The sequence below is a fragment of the Callorhinchus milii genome, unplaced genomic scaffold (assembly GCF_018977255.1).
Source record: "Callorhinchus milii isolate IMCB2004 unplaced genomic scaffold, IMCB_Cmil_1.0 Scaffold3, whole genome shotgun sequence".
NCBI classification, from domain to species: domain Eukaryota; kingdom Metazoa; phylum Chordata; class Chondrichthyes; order Chimaeriformes; family Callorhinchidae; genus Callorhinchus; species Callorhinchus milii.
In genome coordinates, this window is record NW_024704744.1 from 86,185,192 (window position 1) to 86,209,565 (window position 24,374).

At 40.8% G+C, this 24,374-nt stretch overlaps 2 protein-coding genes and 1 long non-coding RNA gene across 9 annotated transcripts in view; all 3 read left to right on the forward strand.

Moving 5' to 3' along the window:
* Positions 1-9,838, forward strand: part of LOC103178003 (transcriptional-regulating factor 1) — a 120,661-nt gene extending 110,823 nt beyond the window's left edge. For 5 of the 6 annotated variants that reach the window (XM_007892464.2, XM_007892460.2, XM_007892467.2 and 2 more), the window contains 4 exons: positions 1,554-1,667; positions 5,151-5,327; positions 7,355-7,557; positions 8,413-9,838. In XM_007892464.2, the coding sequence (XP_007890655.2) occupies positions 1,554-1,667; positions 5,151-5,327; positions 7,355-7,557; positions 8,413-8,704 (786 nt within the window). In that variant the 3' untranslated portion in view covers positions 8,705-9,838. The remainder of the gene's footprint in view (positions 1-1,553; positions 1,668-5,150; positions 5,328-7,354; positions 7,558-8,412) is intronic. The other variant, XM_007892468.2, reaches the window with a different exon arrangement.
* A 6,392-nt stretch (positions 9,839-16,230) lies between these two features.
* On the forward strand, positions 16,231-20,700 carry mrps10 (mitochondrial ribosomal protein S10). Of its 2 annotated transcripts, none has more exons than XM_042332655.1 (7): positions 16,231-16,327; positions 17,227-17,285; positions 17,520-17,595; positions 18,148-18,287; positions 19,245-19,353; positions 20,386-20,475; positions 20,554-20,700. In XM_042332655.1, the coding sequence occupies exons 1-7, from the start codon at positions 16,277-16,279 to the stop codon at positions 20,638-20,640; spliced, it is 612 nt and encodes a 203-aa protein (XP_042188589.1). In that variant the 5' UTR covers positions 16,231-16,276; the 3' UTR covers positions 20,641-20,700.
* A 1,137-nt stretch (positions 20,701-21,837) lies between these two features.
* Positions 21,838-23,718, forward strand: LOC121848568. The gene is made up of 2 exons (XR_006084940.1): positions 21,838-21,894; positions 22,434-23,718. It is a non-coding gene; the product is annotated as an uncharacterized LOC121848568 (long non-coding RNA).
* The last annotated feature ends 656 nt before the right edge of the window (positions 23,719-24,374 follow it).

The window sequence follows — 24,374 nt, forward strand, 5'->3', positions numbered from 1 at the left end:
TTCACAGTTGAACTCTTGTCCTTACGCTTTAAACATTTTGATCCTGTTTGTGTTCAGTGCAGCAAATCTTCTGAGTGGGAAAATGTTCATGTTTAGATATTATTCCGCTCTCCTTCACTGCTGAGCTGCTGAGCTCGCTGGTTTCCCAAAACAACTGCAGACTGATTCCAGTAATAATCAAGTTTATTGTTGAAATGTTGCCGTTTCAGTAACTCTGTGTAAAGTGGAGCTTTGTAAAGTGGTCTATTATAATGACATTGTCTGAGGGGCCCTCAGTGTTGCTGTTTAACTTGGACTGCAAGGCCCAAGCTGGAGGAACAACACGCTTCAAACAATAACATCAAGTCCTGGATGAGAGCTAATTTTCTTCAGTTGAACGTCAACAAGCCCGAGGCTCTCCTGATTGACTCCCATCAGCGCCTCCTCACCTCAGGCGCTGACAGCATCACCATCCATGGTTGCACATTCCACCTCACTGAGCCAGTCCGGACCCTTGGGGTCTTGTTTGACCCTCAACTATCACTTCTACCCCACATCTGTGCCATGGTCCTCTCTGCCGTCCCCCACCTTCACAACATGGCCCGGCTCTGCCACTGACTCACACCGCAGGTCGCCGAGGCCCTCATCCATGCCTTCCTTACATCAAGGCTCGATCTGGCAAACTCATTGCTTGTCGGCCTCCCCAACTCCTCCCTCCACAGGCTGCAAATCATCCAGAACTCTGCAGTCCACGTCCTCTCCCGCACCAGGCTCCGTGACCCTATCACCCCCATCCTTGCCTGACTCCACTGGCTTCCCATCACACAGAGGATACAGTTCAAGATCCTGGTCCTCAACTTCAAAGCCCTCCATGGTCTTGCTTCCCCCTACCTCTGCAACCTCTTAACTCCCTAACATCCTGCTTGCTCCCTCCACTCAGCGGGCTCCAGCCTGCTTCACTTCCCCAGCCTCTTTCTCCCCACTATTTGCGGGCGGGCCTTCTGGCACTCTGCCCCCACCCTCTGGAACTCCATCCCACAGTCCCTCCGCTTCGCCCTTCCCTTGCCTTCTTCAAGACCCATGTCAAGATCCTCCTCTTCAACCGTGCTTTCAATCTCCTTGCATCCTTTCCTGCCCTCCATAGTCCCCGACCCTGAACGGGTCTGAAACTCTGTCTCTTTGCACCTTTGGAAAGTCCTCCTGACTTGATAGGCACTATACCAAATGTAATTTTGTTGTTGTTGTTTCACCCAGTTATCCTGCCTCAAATTCCTCTCCTAATCCAGATTTACCCCCAAATTGAAAATAATTGTCCACTCATCTGATTGTTGTTTGTAGGCTGTTACTGGCACAGATAGCTGCTGAATTTGTCTTTGGAACAACCTTCTTTTTTCTCTTATGATGTTTATTTTTATGCAAAAGCTGTTTTTGGTGTCAAATTATGCAATTGTTAAGCATCCCGAGACGCTACCCAGTGTGAAGGGCATTATATAAATGCAAGTTGTTGTCATATATAAATGCAAGTTATTATCATTACATTATTACCAACCAAACATTATTGCCTCCCTGTGCAGGTGAAGTCAAAGACAGTGGCACAATGCGTGGAATACTACTACACGTGGAAGAAGATTCTGCGGTTAGGTCGAAAGCACAGAACCCGACTTGCAGAGACGGAGGCCGAAGGGATGGTAAATAGTGCCTTGAATTTGAAACCGGGAGAGGGGGAAAATCATCAAAATCGATCACATTTCTGCAATAATTGTAATAACAAAGTTGCCGACAGTGTCAGTTAAAATAGACATTTACACGAAGCCTGAATTTACTGCAGTGGCCACACAATATTGTATTAGAAAACGATAATAATAATCTTTTCATTTGATCTAGTGCCTTATCACGTCTTTGAAGCACGTCACAGGATTTTACAGTAATAGATTGTGTACTTGTAGATGAGCAAAGCAGCTAATTTGTGCACAGCAACATCCCACTAACAGTTGTAACGTGAACAACCGTTTTATATTGGGAGGGGCTGTTGACCAGGAAACCAGGAGAAGTTCTTTCTTTGAATCTTGATCTTTTAACGTTCACCTGAACAGGTAGATGGGACCTTGATTTAACATCTCATCTAAAGGGTGGCACCTCTTAAAGTGCAGTGTACTTTGCAATGCTGGGACTGTCAGCCTGGACTATGAGCTATAATAATAATCCTTGCATTTGATATAGCGCTTTTAACGTCTTCTCGACGTCTCAAAGCGCTTATGAATAGAATGTAAAGTGAATTGACTATACTTGTGGGCGAAACGTGGCAACCAATTGTGCACAGCAGTGCCCCACAAACAGTTGTGGATTGAAAATGACCAACTTATTATTGTTTTGGAGGGATTATTATTAGGCGTATGGACTAAGGAAACTTGTCCAAGGTTTCACCCTGCCTGGAATTGAACCCAGGTGTCTTGCTTGCAAGGCGAGTGCACTAACCACTGAGCTACAGGAGCTCAAATGTGTAGGGGCGGGTACGGAAATGTGCTATCTGTCTGAACAGTAGCAGTATCTGTGGGCTGAATACTATTACAGCTGAGAAGTAGAACATTGAAAATAGATAGTCTGATCATTGAATAGTTATCTTGTATCTGAAGAAATTATTATTCTGATTAACATCTGTATCTGAAGATGGCAGCAGTGCATCTGTGTACAGCCAGCACTCTGTGAATAGAGGTTGGGAGAGAACTGCCTCCAACTCACCAATATGTTTTTTTTGTACACAAAAATCGATGAATCATTTCTCTTCTTGTTTTTTGGACAATTTCTTCACGTTTTCTCCTCATCTTAAGACACTGGCTCTTTGACCTGGGGTATGGTTTGTCAGCACTGGCCACCCTCTTGTACCTCATTAACTCTTCATGGGCGAGCTGAGACTGCGAGTGCCAACAACAGCAACAAAATTACATTTGTATAGCGCCATTCACGTCAAGAAGACGTCCCAAGGTGCTGGACAGTCATCCGCACCCGAGCTGGTGGTTGGGACCAGGAGAAGTGGAGGGTGAGGAGGGTAGGACGGTGACGGAAGGCGTGGTTGATTTGAAGTCGGCAGGTGACTTGAGCGTGGGGGCAAGTCGGACTGAGCTGGATTGTGCCTGGTAGCGTGCATGTTTTATTGGATAGCAATTGAGGTAGAAACGGTGGCACAGAGGCCAAGGGCACACATTTAAGTTCTAAGGTGATGCCTTTATAGACTCGCTGTCATCAGAGCATCACTGACATCAGGTTGCCAATGAAGTCACCAAATGAGGCCGTGTAAGTTGCCGTATTCAGGGGAGCCGCCAAACGACCTCACCAGAGTTTCTAGGGATGGCTCAGACTTAAACTGCATGACACACCGTGAGTTTGTAAGGTGGACAGTTGCGTTTTGTTAAAAGTTTCAATGCAAACCATGCGGTTTTAGCTGTTTAGACTCCCACAGTACCCCAATACACACGCTGGAGTCCCCAAGCTTTGGCTCTTGCCAACCTGCGCCTAATACTTCCCGGAATTAGGTAAGCAGGATGTGTCATGCCAGGGAGAGAGCGCATTCTTTTCCAACAATCTATCTCTGGGATTTCCATGTGTAGGTGGGAAGCATGGAAATCTCAGCTTGGTTTGGATACTCTTAAGCATGCTGATGCGTTTTCACATGTGTCAGACACCTGGCTGACCACAATACATTTTTTTGGCAAAAGTGTATATGAATCTGTATCAAAGCTTCACAGACATTGGGCTGAAGATTTGATAGAGCTAAACACTGCGGGAAGTGGATGAGGTATAACGCTTTGCCTGGGGATAACTCTTACCGCGTGTGATTTGAAGATATGGCAGAACAAAGGGTGAGATGCAATGATGGCAATGTAATCTCTTGCAGTTTTGACGCACAGACTGGAAATGGTACAGTGTCTCTACACACAGGAAGGAGAATGGTAAACTGCAAAATAATTCAGTTTTTGGAGGTTAGGGGAGGAGGGGCAAAAAGAGAGAAAATATAATTCTGTGGACAACTTTCTGTCAGAAGCCCTATCAATACAACGTGCTAGAACCTCAATGTGTACTCTTGGCCTCTGCATGACTGTTTCCACACCAATTGCTATGTAGTAAAACTGGAAAAAAATTGGTCACCTCAATCCACGACTGTTTGTGGGGCACTGCTGTGCGCAATTGGCTGCCGTGTTTCACCCACAAAAATATACAGTCAATTCACTTTACAGTATATTTTGTGAAGAGGTTTGAGACATCTCGAAGATGTGACGTGTTGCATCATTTGCAAGGATTATTATTTATTACTATTACTTAGATTACTTAGACGGTGTACCCAAGGTCAAAGAATTATTATTTTAAAATGGGGAGGAAAAGAGAGGAAATTGTCAAACTAGTTGCCTCAAAAATGTATTCCAACCTCTTTTTGACAGAGTGCTGGTTGCGCACTCCGTTGCCGTCTTCAGATACGGATGTGAATCAGGACAATCATTTCCTTGGATATAAGATAACAAAACAGTGACAGTGTATCTATTTCAATGATCTCCTTCTCAGCTGCAATAGCACTCAGCTCAGAGATAACGCTGCGGTTCAGGCAGATGTTACATTTTCGTTCCCTTCCCTGAACTTTGAGCTCATAGTTGAGGCTGATCCTACAACACAGAACACAACATTGTCAGAAGTGCCATTCTTTGGATGAGGCATGCTTTTATAGAGTGGCTGTCGGTCAGAGCATCAGTGACATCAGGTAGACAATGTTTAGGCAGATATCAGCTGCCTATTCAGGTAGACATTAAGGATCTTGCGGCACTTTTCAAAAAGAGAAGAGAATTTCTCCCAGTGTCCTGGCAGGCAATTCCCCTGCCAGATAAAATTGGTCACTCACTTCACGGCTGTTAATGGGACATTGTTGTGCGCAAATGTACTGTTGCACTGCCTACAAATATGGTCACTGCACTCTACAGTAAAATCCTGTAAAGTGCTTTTAAGACGTTTCAATGACATAAGGCACTTATCAAATTATTAATACTATAATCATTGTGAGGAATATTACTTTCTAATATTGTTTGGCTACTGTAGCAAATGCACCATCAGTGACACCTTCTTTCTCATCGCTGGTAACGTGCTTGGGTTTGACGAAACTGCTCTTTTGTGATGTTTCCTTTCGACAGTTTACAGATGAAGACGAAGAGTTGGAGGATGAGGAGGATGACGAGAGAAAATCCGAGAAAGAGGGCGAGAGCACAGGAGTGCAAACACCACCAGTGCAGCTGCAGACGTCTCTCGTGGAGCAGCCACTCGTCATTCAGGGGCCGACGTTTATGTGTGAAATGCCTAATTGTGGTGCAGTAAGTACAGTAACAGCAACTTACACTTTCTCCAACCTGTTTCACACAGGATGAATGTCTGAAAAGCACTGAAAAAGCAGAGATGCTGGGTTTCATTGAGCAGGAAGGAGAGGAAAGAGAACTTAAGATTCATCGTTTGGACAATGGCAGAATAACAGGACAAACCGTGCAGTTTCAGGCTATGGAATTGTCGTAAATGTTGTGTTGGACATTATTAATTGGAAACAACAAAGAAAAATGTCCAGTGGACGTACCTTGTTTCGTTTCTCTTACTTAGTGAAAAATATTTTATGTGTTGGTCAGTTATAGAAGACGCGCACTCAACTCAGAGCCTGTCCAGATTTAATTTCAATCTTTACAACGTCTTTTGTGTCAGGAGGACGTTCACAAAGATCCCATGGCATCATCTGAAAAACAAAATGATTTCTCCCAGTGTTCCTTGCCAAAAATCACTTGATAAAATTGGACATGCACTTCATGGTTGTTTGTGGGACATTGTGGGGAAATTGGCTGCAAAATACACTGTCACTGCATTATATAGAATATCCTGTGAAACACTTTGGGAGTCTGACTGATATGAAAATTGTTGTATAAAATACAAGAATCATTCTTGTTAGTTTGCAAAGATTGAAGTTTAAACCTGGCCAGGCTCTTAGTTTAGTAACTGCTGTTCCCCTAGCTTTGTCGAAACAGTGGAAGAAATACATTCCTTAACTGACCAACACATCATAATAATAATATTAATACTTGCATTTGATATAGTGCCTTATTACATCGTTGAGACGTCTCAAAGCACTTCACAGAATATAATTTGGGCGCAATTGGCTGCCGTGTTTCGCCCACAAAATACACCATCAATCCACTTTACAATATATTATGTGAAGCGCTTTGAGACGTCTCAACAACATTAAGCGCTATATCAAATACAAGGATCATTATTATTGTAAGGATTGTGTATTTTATGGGTGAGGTATAAAATTCTTTTCACCAAGTGAGAGAAATAATGAAGGTATGTTCACTGATTATCTTTATTTAATGTCTCACAGAGCAATGCCATTTCCTGATCCCGCCTTGTGTTATTTTTGATGAATTGAAAGTAAGCTATCTGGAGGCATTGCAAAAATTCGGTAATGAATGGGTATTGTTGAAGGTAAACGTATGACTAGACGCTGCACCAAGCAATGATCGACTGAAGAGCCAAATTATAGCAATCACAAAGTGCTATTCAGTGAGCTGCAGAATCTGGCAAGTCAAATGTGTCGTTTTCTTATGAACAGTGCACAAGCTGTATTCTACACGAGGCTAAATCACACCATATGTTAGCAACGCTAGAACTGTACAGGGGATGTTGCATTTTGAAAAAATAGATGTTTGTTTATTTAATTTTTAAAATGTAATGGGTGTTTTTGTTTATTTTTTAAAAGAAGGTTTAGGCTTTGGGAAGCTACAAAATTGTGTGGAAGTAAACTTTGTTGGAGTTTTGCTGCGTGTTGAAAATTCAATAATATATTGAACTTTTTTTAAAAAATTCTTTATTCGAATCTGTGGGAGTTGTATTATGATGCCACCATGTGGACAGTCGTACAAACCATCTGCTCTCAGAAGACGAGTTGATAATACTACTTGCATTTGATATAGTGCCTTATCACATTTTCGAGAAGTCGCAAAGCGCTTCACATAGTGTTAAGTGAATTGACTGTATATTTTGTGAGCAAAACGTGGCAGCCAATTGCGCACAGCAGTGTCCCACAAACAGTCAGGGGTTGAGTGACCAATTGTTTTTGTTTATTTGAAGGAATTATTACCCCCCGGGAAAAGCGATCTGTCAGTCGAAAAATAAACTAATAATTGAACCCAAGTCTCTCGCTTGTGAGGCGAGTGTTCTATCCACCAAACTACAGGATTCCACTTCAGTACTTTTTTTTATTTCTGCACTTTTGTCCCCTCTCTCCTTCCTTGACTCTCACAGGTTTACACAGTGGCATAAAATTAATCTTCACTTTTCTGTATTTGTTTATTTCTTGTAGATATTTAGCTCCAGGCAGGCTTTAAATGGTCACGCCAGGATTCATGGCGGCTCGAACCAGATCCCAAAGCAAACTCCTGCAGTGAAACTCAAAGTGGCTGCGCCCCAGCCCAGCTACACCTCAGTAAAGAGCTCTCCAGCACACAGCACGACCAGCGGTGAAACCGACGCTCCTAAGCTTTTCCCTTGTAAGGAATGTGGAAAGTATGTTTGACGTTTCCTTTCCTAACAACCTCCTTTGTTAATTGTTCCCTAAACATGGCACACCTTTGGCCTGCTGTATTTCAAAGTTTCTTTGTTTTGAATTGTGAATTGCTACATCTTTCTGAAAGAGAAGACCCATGGTTTCCTGCTCTTTATTCCAAGTTTTGACTGCATTTCCAGGGATGAGGGTTAAATACTTACTACTAATAATAATCCTTGCATTTGATGTAGCACGTTATCACGTCTTCGAGACGTCTCAAAAGCACTTCACAGAATATACTGTAAAGTGAATTGACTATTTTTTGTGGGGGAAATACTGTGGTGGTGGTGAGGATTAAACAGTGTGGCTGAAAGGGTGAGGTCCTCGCTGGACAAGCAATGGGAAGCTTGCCAGTCAGTATTTGCAATAGCAAGCCATGTGGGTTTAGCTGGTGAAACTCCAACAATATCCCCAATGCACACTCTGGAGTCCCCAAGCCTTGGACTCTGGCCTACTTGCACCAAATACTCTCCGAGATTGTGTGGGTGACCAGGGTACGTCCCTCTGGGCCAAGAATGCACATTGCAATCTGGACACAAGCAAAGTTCCAGGCACACACGTGTGGTCGTCTCAGTAGTTTGGTTTAGAGACTACATAAGAATATAAGAATTTGCTGACAATAGAAGACCAAGGTCCATCTAGTTTGCCTTCCACCACCCAAGCAGTTGCTTGACATGTCATGTCCCAAACTATATTCTGTACTGTCAAGCACAATGATTGATTTCTGTGTGTATCAGACACCAGACAGGTTCCCCTCCCACAAAAACACATTTTAAACTTTTTTTGACGGGCGAGAAACTCTTGTGTGTTTTCAGGATGTTCTACAAGGTTAAAAGCAGAAACGCTCACATGAAGACTCACCGTCAGCAGGAAGATCATCAGCGACAGAAGGTCCAGAAAGCCACTCCGGCTCCTGACTTGGCAGCTGCCGTGCGGAGTCTGCCCACACTGCTTCACCAGGATCACATGAGCATGGTCAAACAGGAGATGGTGATGGAGGAGGAGGAGGAGGAGGAGGTTGCTCAGGAGTTAGTAGACGTCATGGACACAGATCTACTCCTGGACGAGGAGGACAATGACCTTCTTCCAGATGACGATGAATTGTAGTTCTGCTTTTCCTTTCTTTACCCCCAACACCCCACCCCAACTCTTATGAAAGTGAAATGGCACAACAAACATTTTATTTTGAACAAAGTTACATTTTTTTAATCCTCTACATGAAAAAAAGTCATCAGGAAGTCCTCCAGCTGGTTCACAAACATTATGCAAAAGGAACCTTAGGAGCGTTGCACATGGATTAAAAATGCTCTTCTGTCATTTATTTTATATCATCACATGGGGGCAAAACACAGCCTCACAGACCAGTCTTTGTCTCAGCAAAATGAGTCTCTCGAAAATGTTTTAAACCAGATTGTGGTTGTTTTGTAAAAAAAAAAGTTTAATAAAAGTTTTTTTTGTCTCAAGTAAGGGTTTTTTCAAAATATTAAATCGAGTCTACTTTTCTATGAAATAAAAAACTGTAAATAAGGTTCAAAATTATATTTTAAAAGTAATTGTTAAAATCCGGTTTATTGACGGGATTTATTTAACTGCTGTTTCTTGGTGTTATCTAGCAGGTAGGGTGTAAATACTTTATATCTATTATGAAAGCAAAATATTTTTTTGAAAGTTAAATAAATGCGTGGAGATGATTGTAATGGAATGCCGACCTTTCACTGGGATATGTTTCTGTTACCAGTGTTGTACAGTTATTAAAAGTTTATTTTATTAATTTGGGGGTACTGTTAGTAGCCGGATTGCATGCCTTTTACTCAGCAATGTAATTTATTATGTTTTCATTGCACTGTAACAGGAGTATTTTGTACAGAGTGTATGGGAGTTCTTCATTATTTCCTGCATTTTTTTTATAAACAGAATCTTATCCCTGCTCTAACGAAACGCAGTGTTTTTGCCACGTAATCGATGAAGCACTATGTATAGACCGGTGAATGACTCCACTTGTCACATGCTTTTGTTTAACACGCAATGCAGAAAGGCAAAAAAAAAAGACGTTCGGAAATTTTCTGGCCATGTTCTTGGGAAAATTGCATTTTTTTAACAAAAAAACAGTGACGGTATTTTTAAAGTGGGACAGTATTGTGCATTTAGGACTCACTTTTGAAACAAAGGAATTGTGCTTGAATATGTACCTGAGGTTTTTTTTAATGTGTTGGTGGGATTAGTATTTTTTTTCCTATTAAATTAATCAAAGAAATTGCTTTTTTTTGTTTTTGCTTTTTGCACCCTCTCCTTTCCTTTAAATAGTATGAAATTATTCCCAGTTGTGCAGATCAAATAAATTATATCCAAAAGATGCTCACTCACACAAAGGCAGCCTCTGTCTCAATTAACCTGTTGACCACGAAGATTCCTGCAATTACTAAAACTGATCTGAACTCATGGATATACTTACGTTTCTGAGCTCAGAAAGTCCAAACACCCAACCCAGATACAAACCAGATTTTGCTTGAGGCAGTACACATATCTCGCTAACACAAATGTTTTCAGATGAGTTCAGAAATGTCCCATGGAGTGCGAGGGCTGTTTACACAGGGCTGTGACATTGTGGAATATTCTGCCCCAGAAACCTGCAGAGGCAAAATAAGCAGGAATGTTTAAAAGAGAGAGTAATACTTGGGTATTAAGGAGGTATTAAAAGGGGCGGTGAAAGGAGCAAGGCATAGGATTAAAAGATCTGCCAACATCTAGTAAGCTGGTGGGACGGGTACAATAACCTCTTGTTAATATATAGTATATACTTGCTTTAATATAGTGCCCTATTACGTTCTCGAGAGTCTCAAAGCGCTTCACAGACTATACTGTAAAGTGAATTGACTGTATTTTGTGCTCAAAACGTGGCAGCCAATTGCACACAGCAGTGTCCCACGAACAGTCATGGATTGAGTGAGTATATGTAAAGGCAGCCACCCTGTGTGAGTTCCCCGATGAAGATTTGACATTTAAACAGCACTCCACAGGTATCTCCCACAACTTGCGAGTTGAGTGAAATTCCATCATAATGTGGGAACGGATCCTTAACTGGGGAGCTGCCATTCGTGTGAGCTGCACTGAGCGGTGTCGCTGCCTGATGGCTGCTTTAGGCTGAGATTGTGATTGGGAGGAAGAACAATGGCCCAAAGGATGTGCTGCCGAAAGGGCCAGACTCTGCTCACCTCCGACCCTTAACTGATGCTCTGCTCTACATCTATGGTGAAACCACACACTCCCCAAAGCCATGGTAAATGGAACATGATAATGTTACACATGATATTGTTGCTGATCATGGCACATTTCCTCCTGACTGTGTTCTTGTTCTATAACCTATATCTATGATCAATGGCAAGCCGAAATAATGGGGTAATCCTGCCACTGTATAAATCATTGGTGAGACCACACTTAAGAGTATTGTGTGCAGTTCTGGTCACTGCAGTACAAAAAGGATATTGGAGAAATCAAGATGTTACAGAGGAGGACAATGAAAATGATTAAGGGAATGGAAGGACTGGACTATGAGGAGTGACTAAGTAAATTGGGCGTGCTCACACTGGAAAAGAGAAGATTGGGAGGTGACAAGATTGCTGTCTTTAAGATTCTAAAGGGACAAGACAATATAGATCATGACAGGCTATTTCAACTTGTCCAGAATAGTAAAACCAGAGGATACGGCCTGTGATTGAATGGGGGGTGAATTCATAACAAATCTACGCAAACACTATTTCAGTGAGCAAATAGTGAACCTGTGGAACAGGTTCCCTGGGGAGACGGTTGAAGTAGGAAATGTTGATTCTTTCAAACACAGATTAGATAGTTTTAGCAAATAACAATATGGGATAGAGTACATAGGTAGTTTGGGACATAGGTGCATGCGATCTCCAGGAAGGTGGAAGGCGAACTAGAACATTTCTTATGTTCTTATATGTTAAGTGCTAATAAGTGTATGTGGGCAGAATAGATTTATGTGGCTGCTGTGGGTAATGAAAGAGCCACATTGAAGCAGAGTTCTGAGGATAGAATTTTTTTAAAAAAAGAGTTGTGCTCTTCAGTAGGAGTACTTGTTCGTGGCATGGGTGCAAAAAATGAAGAAATTGTTTAATTGGCAACCATCCACTTGATAACAAGTAATGCAACTTAAAACATTTTTTTTTTAAATTTATCATTTTTTAATTCATATTATTGAGTATTTTTCCAGCAAGAATTCCTTCCTAGCCTCGAATATCTCCAGGTTCCACTCTACTACACAGAATGGCTGGAGATCACTTTTTAAGGTCAGTGATAATACAACATCAGGTGGATGTGCTAAAGACCTGAAGCTCATTGCAGTAAATGACTTGATCTCATTTGTGGCATTATGAATGTAGTTCAGTATGTTCAGTCAGGGTCACATCATCACCGCTACTTTTCAACTTGTGTGAGTCTGATCTTTCTGTCAGAGTGGGTAGTGGGGAAATAAGCATACACCAGCATACACACATTGCATTCTGCAGCGGGAAATGTATGCTATTTAGAGAAGCTTACTTACAGGTTTTTCAAAGAGATAAAGCATCAAGCATTTGATTACACCAAAAAAAATGAAACCTGAAGGATAATTGATGCATTAAATATAGCCCATGACCAAAGCACACAAAATTGGAATTTTCTATGTTGTATTTTCAAGTTTCCTATATATTGCAGTCCCCACCTGGCATGAAGGATTGCCGGTTTATTCAAAGTCTACTTTATACTTTGTTTGGATGTCGACAAATGCATTGTTTGTGATCCTTGTACATGTTGCGCTGAAGTAAATTAAATACAGGACCAGGAAACTAGAACTAAATTATTTGAAAGAGCATATGATTCTATGATAGATCTCTATGATTGGTTTCTATCATTTCATTGATCATCGATCATAATTTTATCCTTGATGATTTCAACGATGATGACTGTGCCAGTACAGGCACTTACTGGTGTTTCGCCCCAAAAATATACAGACAATTCACTTTATAGTATATTCTGTGAAGTGCTTACAGAAATCTCAACAAGGTGATCAGGTGCTATATCAAATGCTAGGATTACTATTGTTATTATTCAAAAATCCCGGTAAATGCCAGTACCAGCATTGAAATAATTTGAATTTCAAGAGCAGAAGTTAGCGAATAAGCTATTTTCTGCTTGCGGGATTCAAACAATCCAAGTCAAGTTGATATCCTTGGGAGAGAAGGCAAGGCTTCTCAACATGGTGTTGCTGAACGTTAAGATAATTGCGCTGGTGGGAGTCCACATGCGTTCAGCGGAAATGTTTTTTTAAAGAAATCATTTGGGGCCCAATCAAGCCAGGTGACACAAGTCATGGCTCATTGTCACTAACACACTGTCACTAACACACTGACACCAGTCACACTGTCACTAACACACTGACACCAGTCACACTGTACTAACACACTGACACTGACACTAACACACTGTCACTAACACACTGAAGCTAACATACTGACACTAACATACTGACATCAGTCACATTGTCAATAACACACTAACACGAGTCACACCATCACTAACACACTGACACTAACCCCAGTCACACTGTTACTAAAACATGACACCCGTCACTCTGTCACGAACACACTGACACCCCATTGTGTTCTTCAACTGTGTTAGTGAGGGTGTGACTGGCATCAATGTGTTAGTGACAGTGTGACAGGTGTCAATGTGTTAGTGACAGTGTGTTAATGACAGTGTGTTAGTGACAGTATGTTAGTGACAGTGTGTTAATCACAGTGTGACTGGTGACAGTGTGTTAGTGTCAGTGTGACTGGTGTCCGTGTGTTATTGACAGTGTGTGAGTGACAATGTGTTAGTGACATTGTGACTGGTGTCAACAACAACAAAAGATTACATTTGTAAAGCGCCTTTCACGTCAGGAGGATGTCCCAACGTGCTGGACAGTGTACAGCATTTCAGACCCGAGCTGGGGTCAGGGATGAGAAGGGAAGGGGGGTGACCAATGGCATGGTCGAAGAGGAGGGTTTTGAGGCGGGACTTGAAGGAGGCTAAGGAGGGGGCGAGGCGGAGTGATTGGGAGATGAAGTTCCAGAGGTTGGGGGCAGAGTGGCTGAAGGCTCTCCCGCCAATGGTGGGGCGGGTGGGTCGGGGGACATGGAGCAGACCGGAGCCGGCTGAGCGGAGGGAGCGGGCGGGTTGGTAGGGGGTTAGGAGGTCACAGAGACAGGGTGGGGTGAGGCCATGGAGGGCTTTGTAGGTTAGGACAAGGATTTTGAACTGGATCCTCTGAAGGATAGGGAGCCAATGGAGTTGGGTGAGAATGGGGGAGATGGAGTCACGGAGTTTGGTACAGGAGAGGACACGGGCTGCAGAGTTCTGGATTATCAGTGTGTTAGTGACAGTGTATTAGTGACACTGTTAGCGTCAGTGTGTTAGTGATAGTGTGTTAGTGACAGTGTGGCTGGTGTCAGTGTGATAGTGACAGTGTGTTGGTGACAGTGTGTTAGCGACAGTGTGGCTGGTGACAGTATGTTAGTGTCAGTGAGTTAGTGACATTGTGTTGGTGACAGTGTGTCAGTGACAGTGTGTTAGTGATTGTGTTAATGACAGTGTGACTGGTGTCAGTGTGTTAGTGTCAGTGTGTTGGTAACAGTGTGTTGGTGACAGTGTGTTAGTGAATGTGCTAATAACCGTGTGACTGGTGTCAGTGTTAGTGACAGTGTGATAGTGACACTGTTAGTGACAGTGTGTTAGTGACAGTGTGCCTGGCGACAATATGTTAGTGTCAGTGAGTTAGTGACATAGTGTGGGTGAAAGTGTGTCAGTGACAGTGCGTTAGTGAATGTGTTGATGACAGTGTGACTGGTGTCAGTGTGTTAGTGACAGTGTATTAGTGACAGTGTGTTAGTGACAGTGCATTAGTGAATGTTTTGATGTTAATGTGTTGGTGACAGTGTTAGTGTTAATGTGTTGGTGACAGTGTTAATGTGTTAATGTTACTGTGTTGGTGACAGTGTTGGTGACAGTGTTGGTGTTAATGTGTTGGTGACAGTGTTAGTGTTAATGTGTTGGTGACAGTGTTGGTGTTAATGTATTAGTGTTAATGTGTTGTTGTTAATGTGTTGGTGACAGTGTTAGTGTTGGTGTTAGTGTTGGTGACAGTGTTAGTGACGGTGTTAGTGTTGGTGACAGTGTTAGTGTCGGTGACAGTGTTAGTGTTGGTGACAGTGTGAGTGTTGGTGACAGTGTTGGTGTTAATGTGTTGGTGACAGTGTTAGTGTTAGTAACGGTGTTAGTGTTAATATGTTAGTGACAGTGTTAGTGTTAATGTGTTGGTGACAGTGTTAGTGTTGGTGAGTGTTAGTGACGGTGTTAATGTGACAGTGTTGGTGTTAATGTGTTAGTGACAGTATTGGTGTTAATGCGTTGGTGACAGTGTTAGTGTTGGTGACAGTGTTAGTAACGGTGTTAAATTGTTAGTGACAGTGTTAGTGTTACTGACAGTGTTGGTGTTAATGTGTTGGTGTTAGTGTTGGTGACAGTTTTAGTGACGGAGTTAATGTGTTAGTGACAGTGTTAGTGACAGTTTTAGTGTTAATGTGTTGGTGACAGTGTTAGTGACGGTGCTAGTGTTGGTGACAGTGTTGGTGTTAATGTGTTGGTGAAAGTGTTAGTGTTAGTGACAGTGTTAGTGTTAGTGACAGTGTTGGTGTTAATGTGTTGGTGACAGTGTTAGTGATGGTGTTAATGTGACAGTGTTGGTGTTAATGTGTTGGTGACAGTGTTAGTGTTGGTGACGGTGTTAGTGTTGGTGACAGTGTTAGTGACGGTGTTAGTGTTGGTGACAGTGTTAATGTGGTAATGTGTTGGTGACAGTGTTGGTGTTAGTGTTGGTGACAGTGTCAGTAACGGTGTTAGTGTTAATGTGTTAGTGACAGTGTTAGTGTTAATGTGTTGGTGACAGTGTTAGTGTTGGTGACAGTGTTAGTGTTAATGTATTGGTCACAGCGTTAGTGTTAATGTATTGGTGACAGTGTTAGTGTTAATGTGTTGGTGACAGTGTTGGTGTTAATGTATTAGTGTTAATGTGTTGTTGTTAATGTGTTGGTGACAGTGTTAGTGTTGGTGTTAGTGTTGGTGTTAATGTGTTGGTGACGGTGTCAGTGTTGGTGTTGATGTGTTGGTGACGGTGTTGGTGTTGGTGACAGTGTTGGTGACGGTGTTGGTGACAGTGTCGGTGTTGATGTTGGTGACAGTGTTGGTGACGGTGTTAGTGTTGGTGTTGATGTGTTGGTGACAGTGTTGGTGACGGTGTTAGTGTTGGTGTTGATGTGTTGGTGACAGTGTTGGTGACGGTGACAGTGTTGGTGTTGATGTGTTGGTGACGGTGTTGGTGTTGGTGACGGTGTTGGTGACGGTGTTGGTGACGGTGTCGGTGTTGGTGTTGGTGACGGTGTTGATGCGTTGGTGACGGTGTTGGTGTTGATGTTTTGTGACAGTGATGGTGTCAGTGTAATGTGACGTCACGCTGCCTGCGGGCTGGTGGAGTTCGCGCATGCGCAGCTACGCGACACGAGCTGTTTGACTGCAGTGAGTTTGAGGTGACGGCTCACTGCCCCGGAAGGAGTTGTCAGACGGTGTGGATACCCCGGAAGGTTTTCTATGGTGAAGATGGCTGCAGTTTACAGAGGTTTGGTTCGTCTCCTCCCGCAGGTGGGAAGCTCAGCCCCTCCCCTCGCTCCATCCCCTCACACCGACCTGCCCGCTCTCCCACCGCCACATGGAGTGTGTCCTGACCCTCAGTTGAGCCCCGGGGCTCCTGTCCTCCACCATTGACCTTCTTACTGACTTGTGTCTGTGTTTTTTTTTCCTCCTGAATCCCGAGCCCTCCTCAGTGGGAGGGTTCACTGGTGTCGGCCTCGGCAGCGTCGTCCATTCACTCATGTGGAAGCCTTGATGGCAAAAGCATATTAGAGTGGACTGTTGGAGGCTGCACTGGCAATACATCTGTGTCAACTTTCATTCATTTTCTCTTGCTTTTCTCTATCTATTGACACAAAGTAAAATGAAATAAAGTTGGATATAGCACCTTTCATGTTAAGAAGGTGTTAAAATGTTAAAACGTTACAAAGGGTTCACTGTGATAATAATCCTTGCATTTGATTTAGCGCCTTATGTCTTTGAGACGTCGCAAAGCGCTTCACAGAATATACTGTGAAGTGAAGACTATTTTTTGTGGGTGAAACGTAATGTGTGTTTTTTTAGGCAAACAGGACTGCCAATTTGCACACACCAATGTTCCACAAAAAGCCATAAAATAAATGACTCAGTTTATTGGGGGATTGTTCACCAGGACACCCGGAGAAATCCTCTTTTCTTTTCGGATTGTACCATGGGATCTTTAACATCCACCTGGATAGGCAGACAGGACCTTCGTTTGTGTCATCTGAAGAATGGCACCTTCAGTGAGTGTTCTCACAGGACTGAATTGGAGTGTCAGCCACGACTGTGTGTTCAAAGTCCCAATGTGGAACTTGAATTCACATTTGTCTCAGAGGTAGGAAAGGGCTCCTCATTTACAGAGTATAAGATTATCATTGTTTGTCTTTCAGTTTGCTCAAATGCTACCTGTGAATTGTCCCAGCAACAGTTTAACAACAGAAGGGCTTTGGTAAGTCTTGAAATATTGCATAAGGTTGAATAAGAATTGTCACAGATGATTCAAAGTATTTTTAGTTGCTTTTTTAAAAAAAACTAAATGTTGATTACATCCATGTAGTTAACTTGTTTCCAACAGTTTGAGAAAGTACATTTCTCCTGACATTGATTGAACTCCAATATGTTGAAACAAAACGGCTGTGCATGGATAATTAATCTTTATTTCATCCACAATATTTCTATTAAGCAGCATTGGAGGACCATTGGTGACACTTTCTTCCAGAATTCATTTGGGGTCTACAAATTTCGATACTACCTCCTTGGTAAGGTTTACTTCCATGTTTCAGTAACTGTTTGCTGTGTCTGCTTTTAGGCAACTTGTCCCTTTTGTATATCATTAGTAGACATCTTTGTAATCCAGCAGTCAATTTACCAAAGTTAGCTGCTGTCGTCCAGGAATACTATTATAGGCAACATGTAGAAAGGGTTTACATTGTAACCAATATACATTCAACAGTCTTTTGAATGTTATGTGATTGTACACATTTGTGCACAACTCCAGTGGAGTACTTTTAGAATAGATCATCTGGTTCACACCCACATTTAAGAACCTCAAAAATTTTAAATAAGTCGGTGAGGGAAAATGTTGAAGTCAAGGTGGCAGATGTCACCAAAAATAAGGATTTTTAAAAAAAGTTTGTGAACACTAATTCAGTTTCAAGATTTCAAAGTTTATACCTGTGGCATAAAGTTTTTAAGAATCATTAATTTCATTCTAATGTGAGTTTTGGATCACACTGCTTCGTTGAGACTTGTAGTTGATTTCTAGAGGTCTTTCCTGCAGACAATTCATCATTGTGTCTTATGTGATGTAGGTAACCTTGACAGATGAGCCTGACAGACTTTATAAGAACATATCCGTGTTGGTGAAAGGCCATGATAAAGCTGTTCTGGATAGCTATGAGTACTTTGCTGCCCTTGCAGCTAAAATGCTGAACATCAGTGTTGATGAAGTGTAAGTTCTTATTTCTTGTATTTTGGAGTTGAATGAGCCAGGTGGATTCTGTTAAACAGCTTAATTTTTCCAAGTAATTTTCTTTGGCATCCTGAAAGTGCAACCATCACTTGTATCTTATGAATCAGTTGCATATTTTGTATTGTTTTTATTATGCTGTTTCTGTCGCTATACTATAGGTCAGGGGAGTCCAACCTTTTGATTGCCGTGGGCCGGATTCCCTATTTGAGAAAGGTTGGGCGGGCTATATCCAGTGTGGGCCAGCTGGCGGCCCACAGGCCACATCCGGCCTGGCCGGTAATTTTATCCAACCGGAGACCGTTTCCAACATTCCAACTTCCACTCCCTGGTGAACATCCGCCCAGGCCAGCGACAGGAGCCAGCGGTTGGGAGGACTCAGCGCGGAGAGTGTAAATAATACCGGCTGTTACTGCAGTCTATCAGGAAAGCGTGTTTCTTACCAACCGCGTAATTAGTAACTTAGTCCTGCCATTGCAGATAGTGACACGCACAAGTTGGAATGTTGGAAATGGTTGCGGGCCGGATGCCGTCCGCAGGCTGCATTTTGGACCACGCTGTTCTAGGATGTATGAATCACTTATTTGTGTAGCAGTAGGTATCGATCAGAAAGTATTCTCCTGGATTATCATCTTAGATTCTGCTTTTAGAATCAGTTAATTTTGAACAAAGATTTTTAAATTGGCCACTTTATGAGATGGTGACTCATTATAGTTAAATTTATGTTTTTTTAGTTTCCACCCTCTTCCTGAGGAAAATCTTGAGACAGCATTTGCCATCACTTAAAAGCAGTGCCTTACATTTGTCTTGTGCCATGTTCTGTGCATCACATAAAGTCATTTTGTTAGGTCATTTAAACTCATATTTTAAAGTTTATGTTACAGAATTACTGAATTTGAGTTTTGTATCTATTCAAGTTGAATTTTTTCTATCTTTTAGATATGAACCTCAAAAAAAAATGGAAAGAATGACTCTTCTTAAATCTGTTCATATTTTTAAGAAGCACAGAGTTCAGTATGAGATGAGAACACACTACAGATGTATAGAGGTAAATGATGGGCAGTTGTTCAGCTGGAAATAAATTAAGTACAGAGTTCCAACTCCAAACGATTTTCACAATGAATCGTTTTTAACCTACGAAGCAGAACTCCAGTTTTAATTTATTTCTGTTCAATCATTTAGACTTCTCATTGGTAATGGTGGTCCTTGTTGGGCAGGATGCTTGCCAGTCAATGCTCTTGATGATAAGCTCTGAGGTTTTTTTGCTTTTAATGTCAGGTGGATGTCCCAAAGCATTTTATAGGATATACTGTAAAGTGGTGACTGTTTTAAGTAATTAAACTGTAGATGTGTGGGTGGGGTGTGAACAGATGCCAAGTAATGATTTATTGGTATTTACCCACAATTGAGCAGAATACATGGAATAATGAGTTCTGTAAGGAGCTCCTTCACTGAAGATTAATTTAAGTGATTCGCTGTCTATCTTGAATTAAAATTAAGGGTTTTAGTTCGTTGTACACAGGTGAGAACAGATTTTACTAGCCCCTGAAAGGCGGAATGTGAATATCTTTAATCAGTTCAGGGTAGTTATAGAATGGAAAAGTACTTTACCATTTTATAATGTACTTTAAAACAAATTATAGCTATCTAAATTCAGGTAATATGCTCCCTTGCCCCCCCCCCGAGAATGGGTATCTGCAGCTGCAGTTTTGTGATAGGAAGCATGAATCCCTTTTATGCATGCAGCATGTATGCACTAGAGAATACAAGGACAAACTTGCTCAAGTATTCAGAGATGCTCATGATTATGCTGCCAATATTTACATTGGCAATTTTCTCCAATGCATTGAGAGGAATTTGTCTTCTTGGTTATATTTTGGAATACGGTGCAGGTTTAAAATAGCAGTTGGTTCTGCTCATACTGATTGATATTTAGATGGAGAAATATTTTACAATTCTTGGGAGATATTTTACTATTCCTGATGCTCAAACTATAAAATGCAAGTAAACATATCAACTGGAGTTTTAATACACCTTCATGTGTGTTTTGCTGTACTTACATTACTGTTCTCTGTGCCAGCTCAAGCATCTGACTGGAAGCACTGCTGATGTATATTTGGAATACATCCAGCGCAATCTGCCAGAAGGTGTTGCTATGGAGGTGACAAAGGTCAGTCTCAAATCAATGGTCATAGAACTTTAGAATCTGTGTCTTAAAATGTGTAATTTATAAAATATTATTTTTCAGACGATGCTCCAGCAGTTACCTGAGTATATTAATGAACCAGTTTGGAACTCAAATCCTTCAGAAGATGCAACAAAAACAGACCGATGAAAGTTGTATTATGTAACAGTTTAATTTTTTTAAATGCAATAATAAATTAATGTTATTATACGTTTGGTTTGCATTATTTAAGTTGCATATAAAACTTTATAAATTAAATAGCTTTCACATTAAAACCATGGGGAAATGCTGTGAAGATGATACATTTGTCACCATAAGGTTCCAAGGTAAATGTAACTAAGAAGAGTTAAAGGATAATAATTTACAATTGGGGATGTGGTCTCAACTGGGGCTGTTTTAATGCTCTGAGTAGGTGAAGCTTCAGTTAGGCAAGACCCCTGCAAGATTAACTTGTATCCCTTCAAATAAACTAGGATTTTTCAAATTCCATTGTATTCAAGATAATTAATTCAACCCCATGTCAAAGATTTAGATGAAAGATATACATGTAGCATACAATGAATGTTTAATTACTAAAATTTTGCTGCCTCCAACAGTAAAACAATAGGGAATAAATTGTGAAATATTGATAGCAATTCTTCCATTTTTTTTTCCTTTGATAGCGCCTTATGTCTTTCAGACGTCTCAAAGCGTTTCACAAAATATAGTTTAAAGTGAATTGACTATATTTTGTGGGCGAAACTGGCAGCAAATTAAGGTAAAAAAGATTCCTAGATGTAATAATTTGCATCCAAATTCATATGAAGCAATAAAAGGAATCTCCATGATTCAACATCTTTTATACTGGTTAAGACAAAATAATCGTCATATAATCTTATAATGTAAATTAAAAGCACAGCATTAAAATATTAAGAGTATACACATCTGTGAAGAAATTTATGGCACGTACATTTTTATTTTTTTACTTTTTTGTGTAGTTTAAAGAGGGATAAATTCAACCACCCAGAAATGTTTCATCAGTGACTTTTGTTCCCAGTATATTTGACAGGCTAGAGATAATAATAGTCCTTGCATTTGATATAGTGCTTTTCACGTCTTCTAGACGTCTCAAAGCGCTTCACAGAATATACTGTAAAGTGAATTGACTGTATATTTGTGGGTGAAACACGGCAGCCAATTATGCACAACAGTGTCCCACACAATCGTGGACTGAAAATGACCAATTTATTATTGTTTTGCTTTTTGGAGGGATTATTATCAGACGTGTGGAGTAAGGAAACTTGCCAAGGTTTCACCCTGCGTGGAATTGAACACTTGCAAGTCGAGTGCTCTAACCATTGAGCTACAGGATGGGCTTTAGACACATAAAACTTTCATTTTTTTTACCGAGGGGTTTAAATTAAGGTGAGCTTTTGAATTTAAAGTAGTTTTTTTAAAAAAATAAAATGTTTATGTAAATGATTTTTGTACTACATGTTTACTGTCGGGTGTATGTGGTTACTGTAATGTGATGATTTTGTTTAAAATAGGTATTTATTAAGTAGAATACCATTTCCCTATTATGTTGTTTAGAGCAGCAATTATCCATTAATTGCGCCCATTTTCCTTATTTTATTTTCTCCTAATTTGTATCTTATCCTTCACTTCGCTGTGAGCTAGAATTCATCCAATATCCGCAGAGGATTCAGGGTAGTCAGAAGGCAAATCCCACTGTTAGGGATTCTGAAATGTGTCTCCATGGCAGCCACAGCTGCAATCAGCTAATTATAGGACCTTCCAAGTCAATGCGGCTGGGTCACACAATACAGTGCACTAAGGCATTTGGAGGGGAAAGAAAAAACACCATTAAAAACAAATGAAGTCAGAAATAGTAATCCTACTCTTATGGCCTGTAATTAGGAGTGGTAAAAATTGGAAACAACCTTATCTTTTCCTTCTTGCAGGTCCAAGCAACATCTTCACAGAATGCTGTACCTGCCAAACTCTCAGAAAAGATATTAGCAAAATTCTATTAGATCACAAGTAACAATCTTCATGATTTAAGATAGAGATTTTACTTGAAACTTCGAAAAAACACAGGTGACCCAAATAGAAGATTCGGAGTAGTGAGGACATTTTATTTCTAAACCTGGATCATCCCAATCAATCCTGCATCTAAAGCCTTATGAGATAGTACATTCTACAGTGCCACAATGTTTTGTGTGAAGAAATATTTTCTGATTTGCATAATAAGTATGTCAAAGACTAGTTTTGATGGATAGAAACATGGAATTCTGGTCAGCATTCGCAACATAAAATAGTACTTTATTTGCGGATCGTTTCAATTAAGTAACATCCATTAGTCAAATGAGGGTCTTACCAACCTTGTAACATGAGGATTTTTTTTTTGGTGGGGGGGGCTTTAGCTTTAATATTGCAAAGAATGTTTTATAAATAAATGAGCTACCAAATAACTTGCTTCCCCCATCTCTCCTGAAGGTGACCACTCAGATAGGAGCTCCAAACAGACCAGTTAGCTCTCTTGTGCCTTGTGCATGCATTTGTGAACCTTAGACAGTGAGTGCTGCCAGGCTATTCAATATTTTTGGATAGGTGTGTCACCATCGTCAAACATGCTCCTGTACATAACTAACATTCACAGTCACCTACAAGGGTTACTGGAAAGCAATCAGTAGCAAGATCCTACCTGATTTCCCAATCTTTCCTTCCTATCCGAGAGCTATTTGACATACGACTGCTCTAACACCACTGCCCTGGCTAACAAACTATGTTCACCAACTGGTGAACAAATCCACAGCAACACAGTGTACCTCCTCCCCCCCCACCATTATTTACAGCAAGGATAGCCAACTTGCAGCTCGTGTGACTATTTTACGCAGGCATAATTCGGCCCATGGGGAGCAAGTTGACCATCCCTACTCTACAGTATAAGGCTAGATTCACATTATTTGAAACAAAAGTACTATTTAACATCAAAATGTAATTTTTAACATTTCAAAATTTGGGCCATCAATGCCATTTTTCCAAAGATTCAGGTTGCAGCTCAATTTAAGATAAAGATGTAAACAATGCTCACCTGAATTAATTGCTCAAGCTCTCCCGCAGTCTCAGGATCTCCAGCAGACCACACAGGATTCTCTACCTATTCTCTACCCTTCAGGAGACAACAACAGCATCAATCTTGTATACCACAGGAATATTAGTGATTAAAAGTCAATTTAAAAATCACATGCAATATTGAAGGCATTTTTTTTAAATGAAGGTTTATTGCACAAAAGACCCAAATTGCAGATTTTAAACTTCACAACAATCATATCACTACATTTTAGATATTTACCCACAAAACATATTTCAACCGTTAGGTCTATAAATTAAAATATTAATTTTGTCTAATGCTACCTTTTAATTTTACTGGAAGCCAGATATGTAGTGGGATGTTCCCACATAAAATTTAGTTAACCATATCGTAACAAATTATTGGCTCTTCATATATACAATTCCTGCTTACAGATTTAAGACCCAAGGTAGGGATACCCTAAGGTTAACTTGAACTTCAAACTGGTCAGATGACAGGATTCAGCCCTCAGCACAAATGGAACTAGGCCAAGTTCGTTGTTATACGAACTACTTTAATGTCAAGTTAAATTGTGATCATCCTGGAAGATGGCAGGCTCTGTTCCAAATAATTTCCGTCGTTACGTCTCTCTGCCATTAACATTAGACAATCATTAAATTCTTTGTAGCAAATAATGATACACTGCTTTAATTATATTCATATGAATATGGTAAGTGACTATACATTGTTTCATTAAAATATTCAAATGAATGTGGTTAGATACATTGATTATAACATTTATGTCTGGCAAACATAACATGTTACATTT

Excerpts from the sequence above, each read along its gene's own strand:
- mrps10 (XM_042332655.1), top strand. The coding sequence starts at position 16,277 with ATGGTGAAGATGGCTGCAGTTTACAGAGGTTTGGTTCGTCTCCTCCCG. Across the intron at positions 17,286-17,519 it reads TTAACAACAGAAGGGCTTTG|CAGCATTGGAGGACCATTGG; the intron begins GTAAGTCTTGAA and ends ATTTCTATTAAG. Across the intron at positions 17,596-18,147 it reads ATTTCGATACTACCTCCTTG|GTAACCTTGACAGATGAGCC; the intron begins GTAAGGTTTACT and ends TATGTGATGTAG.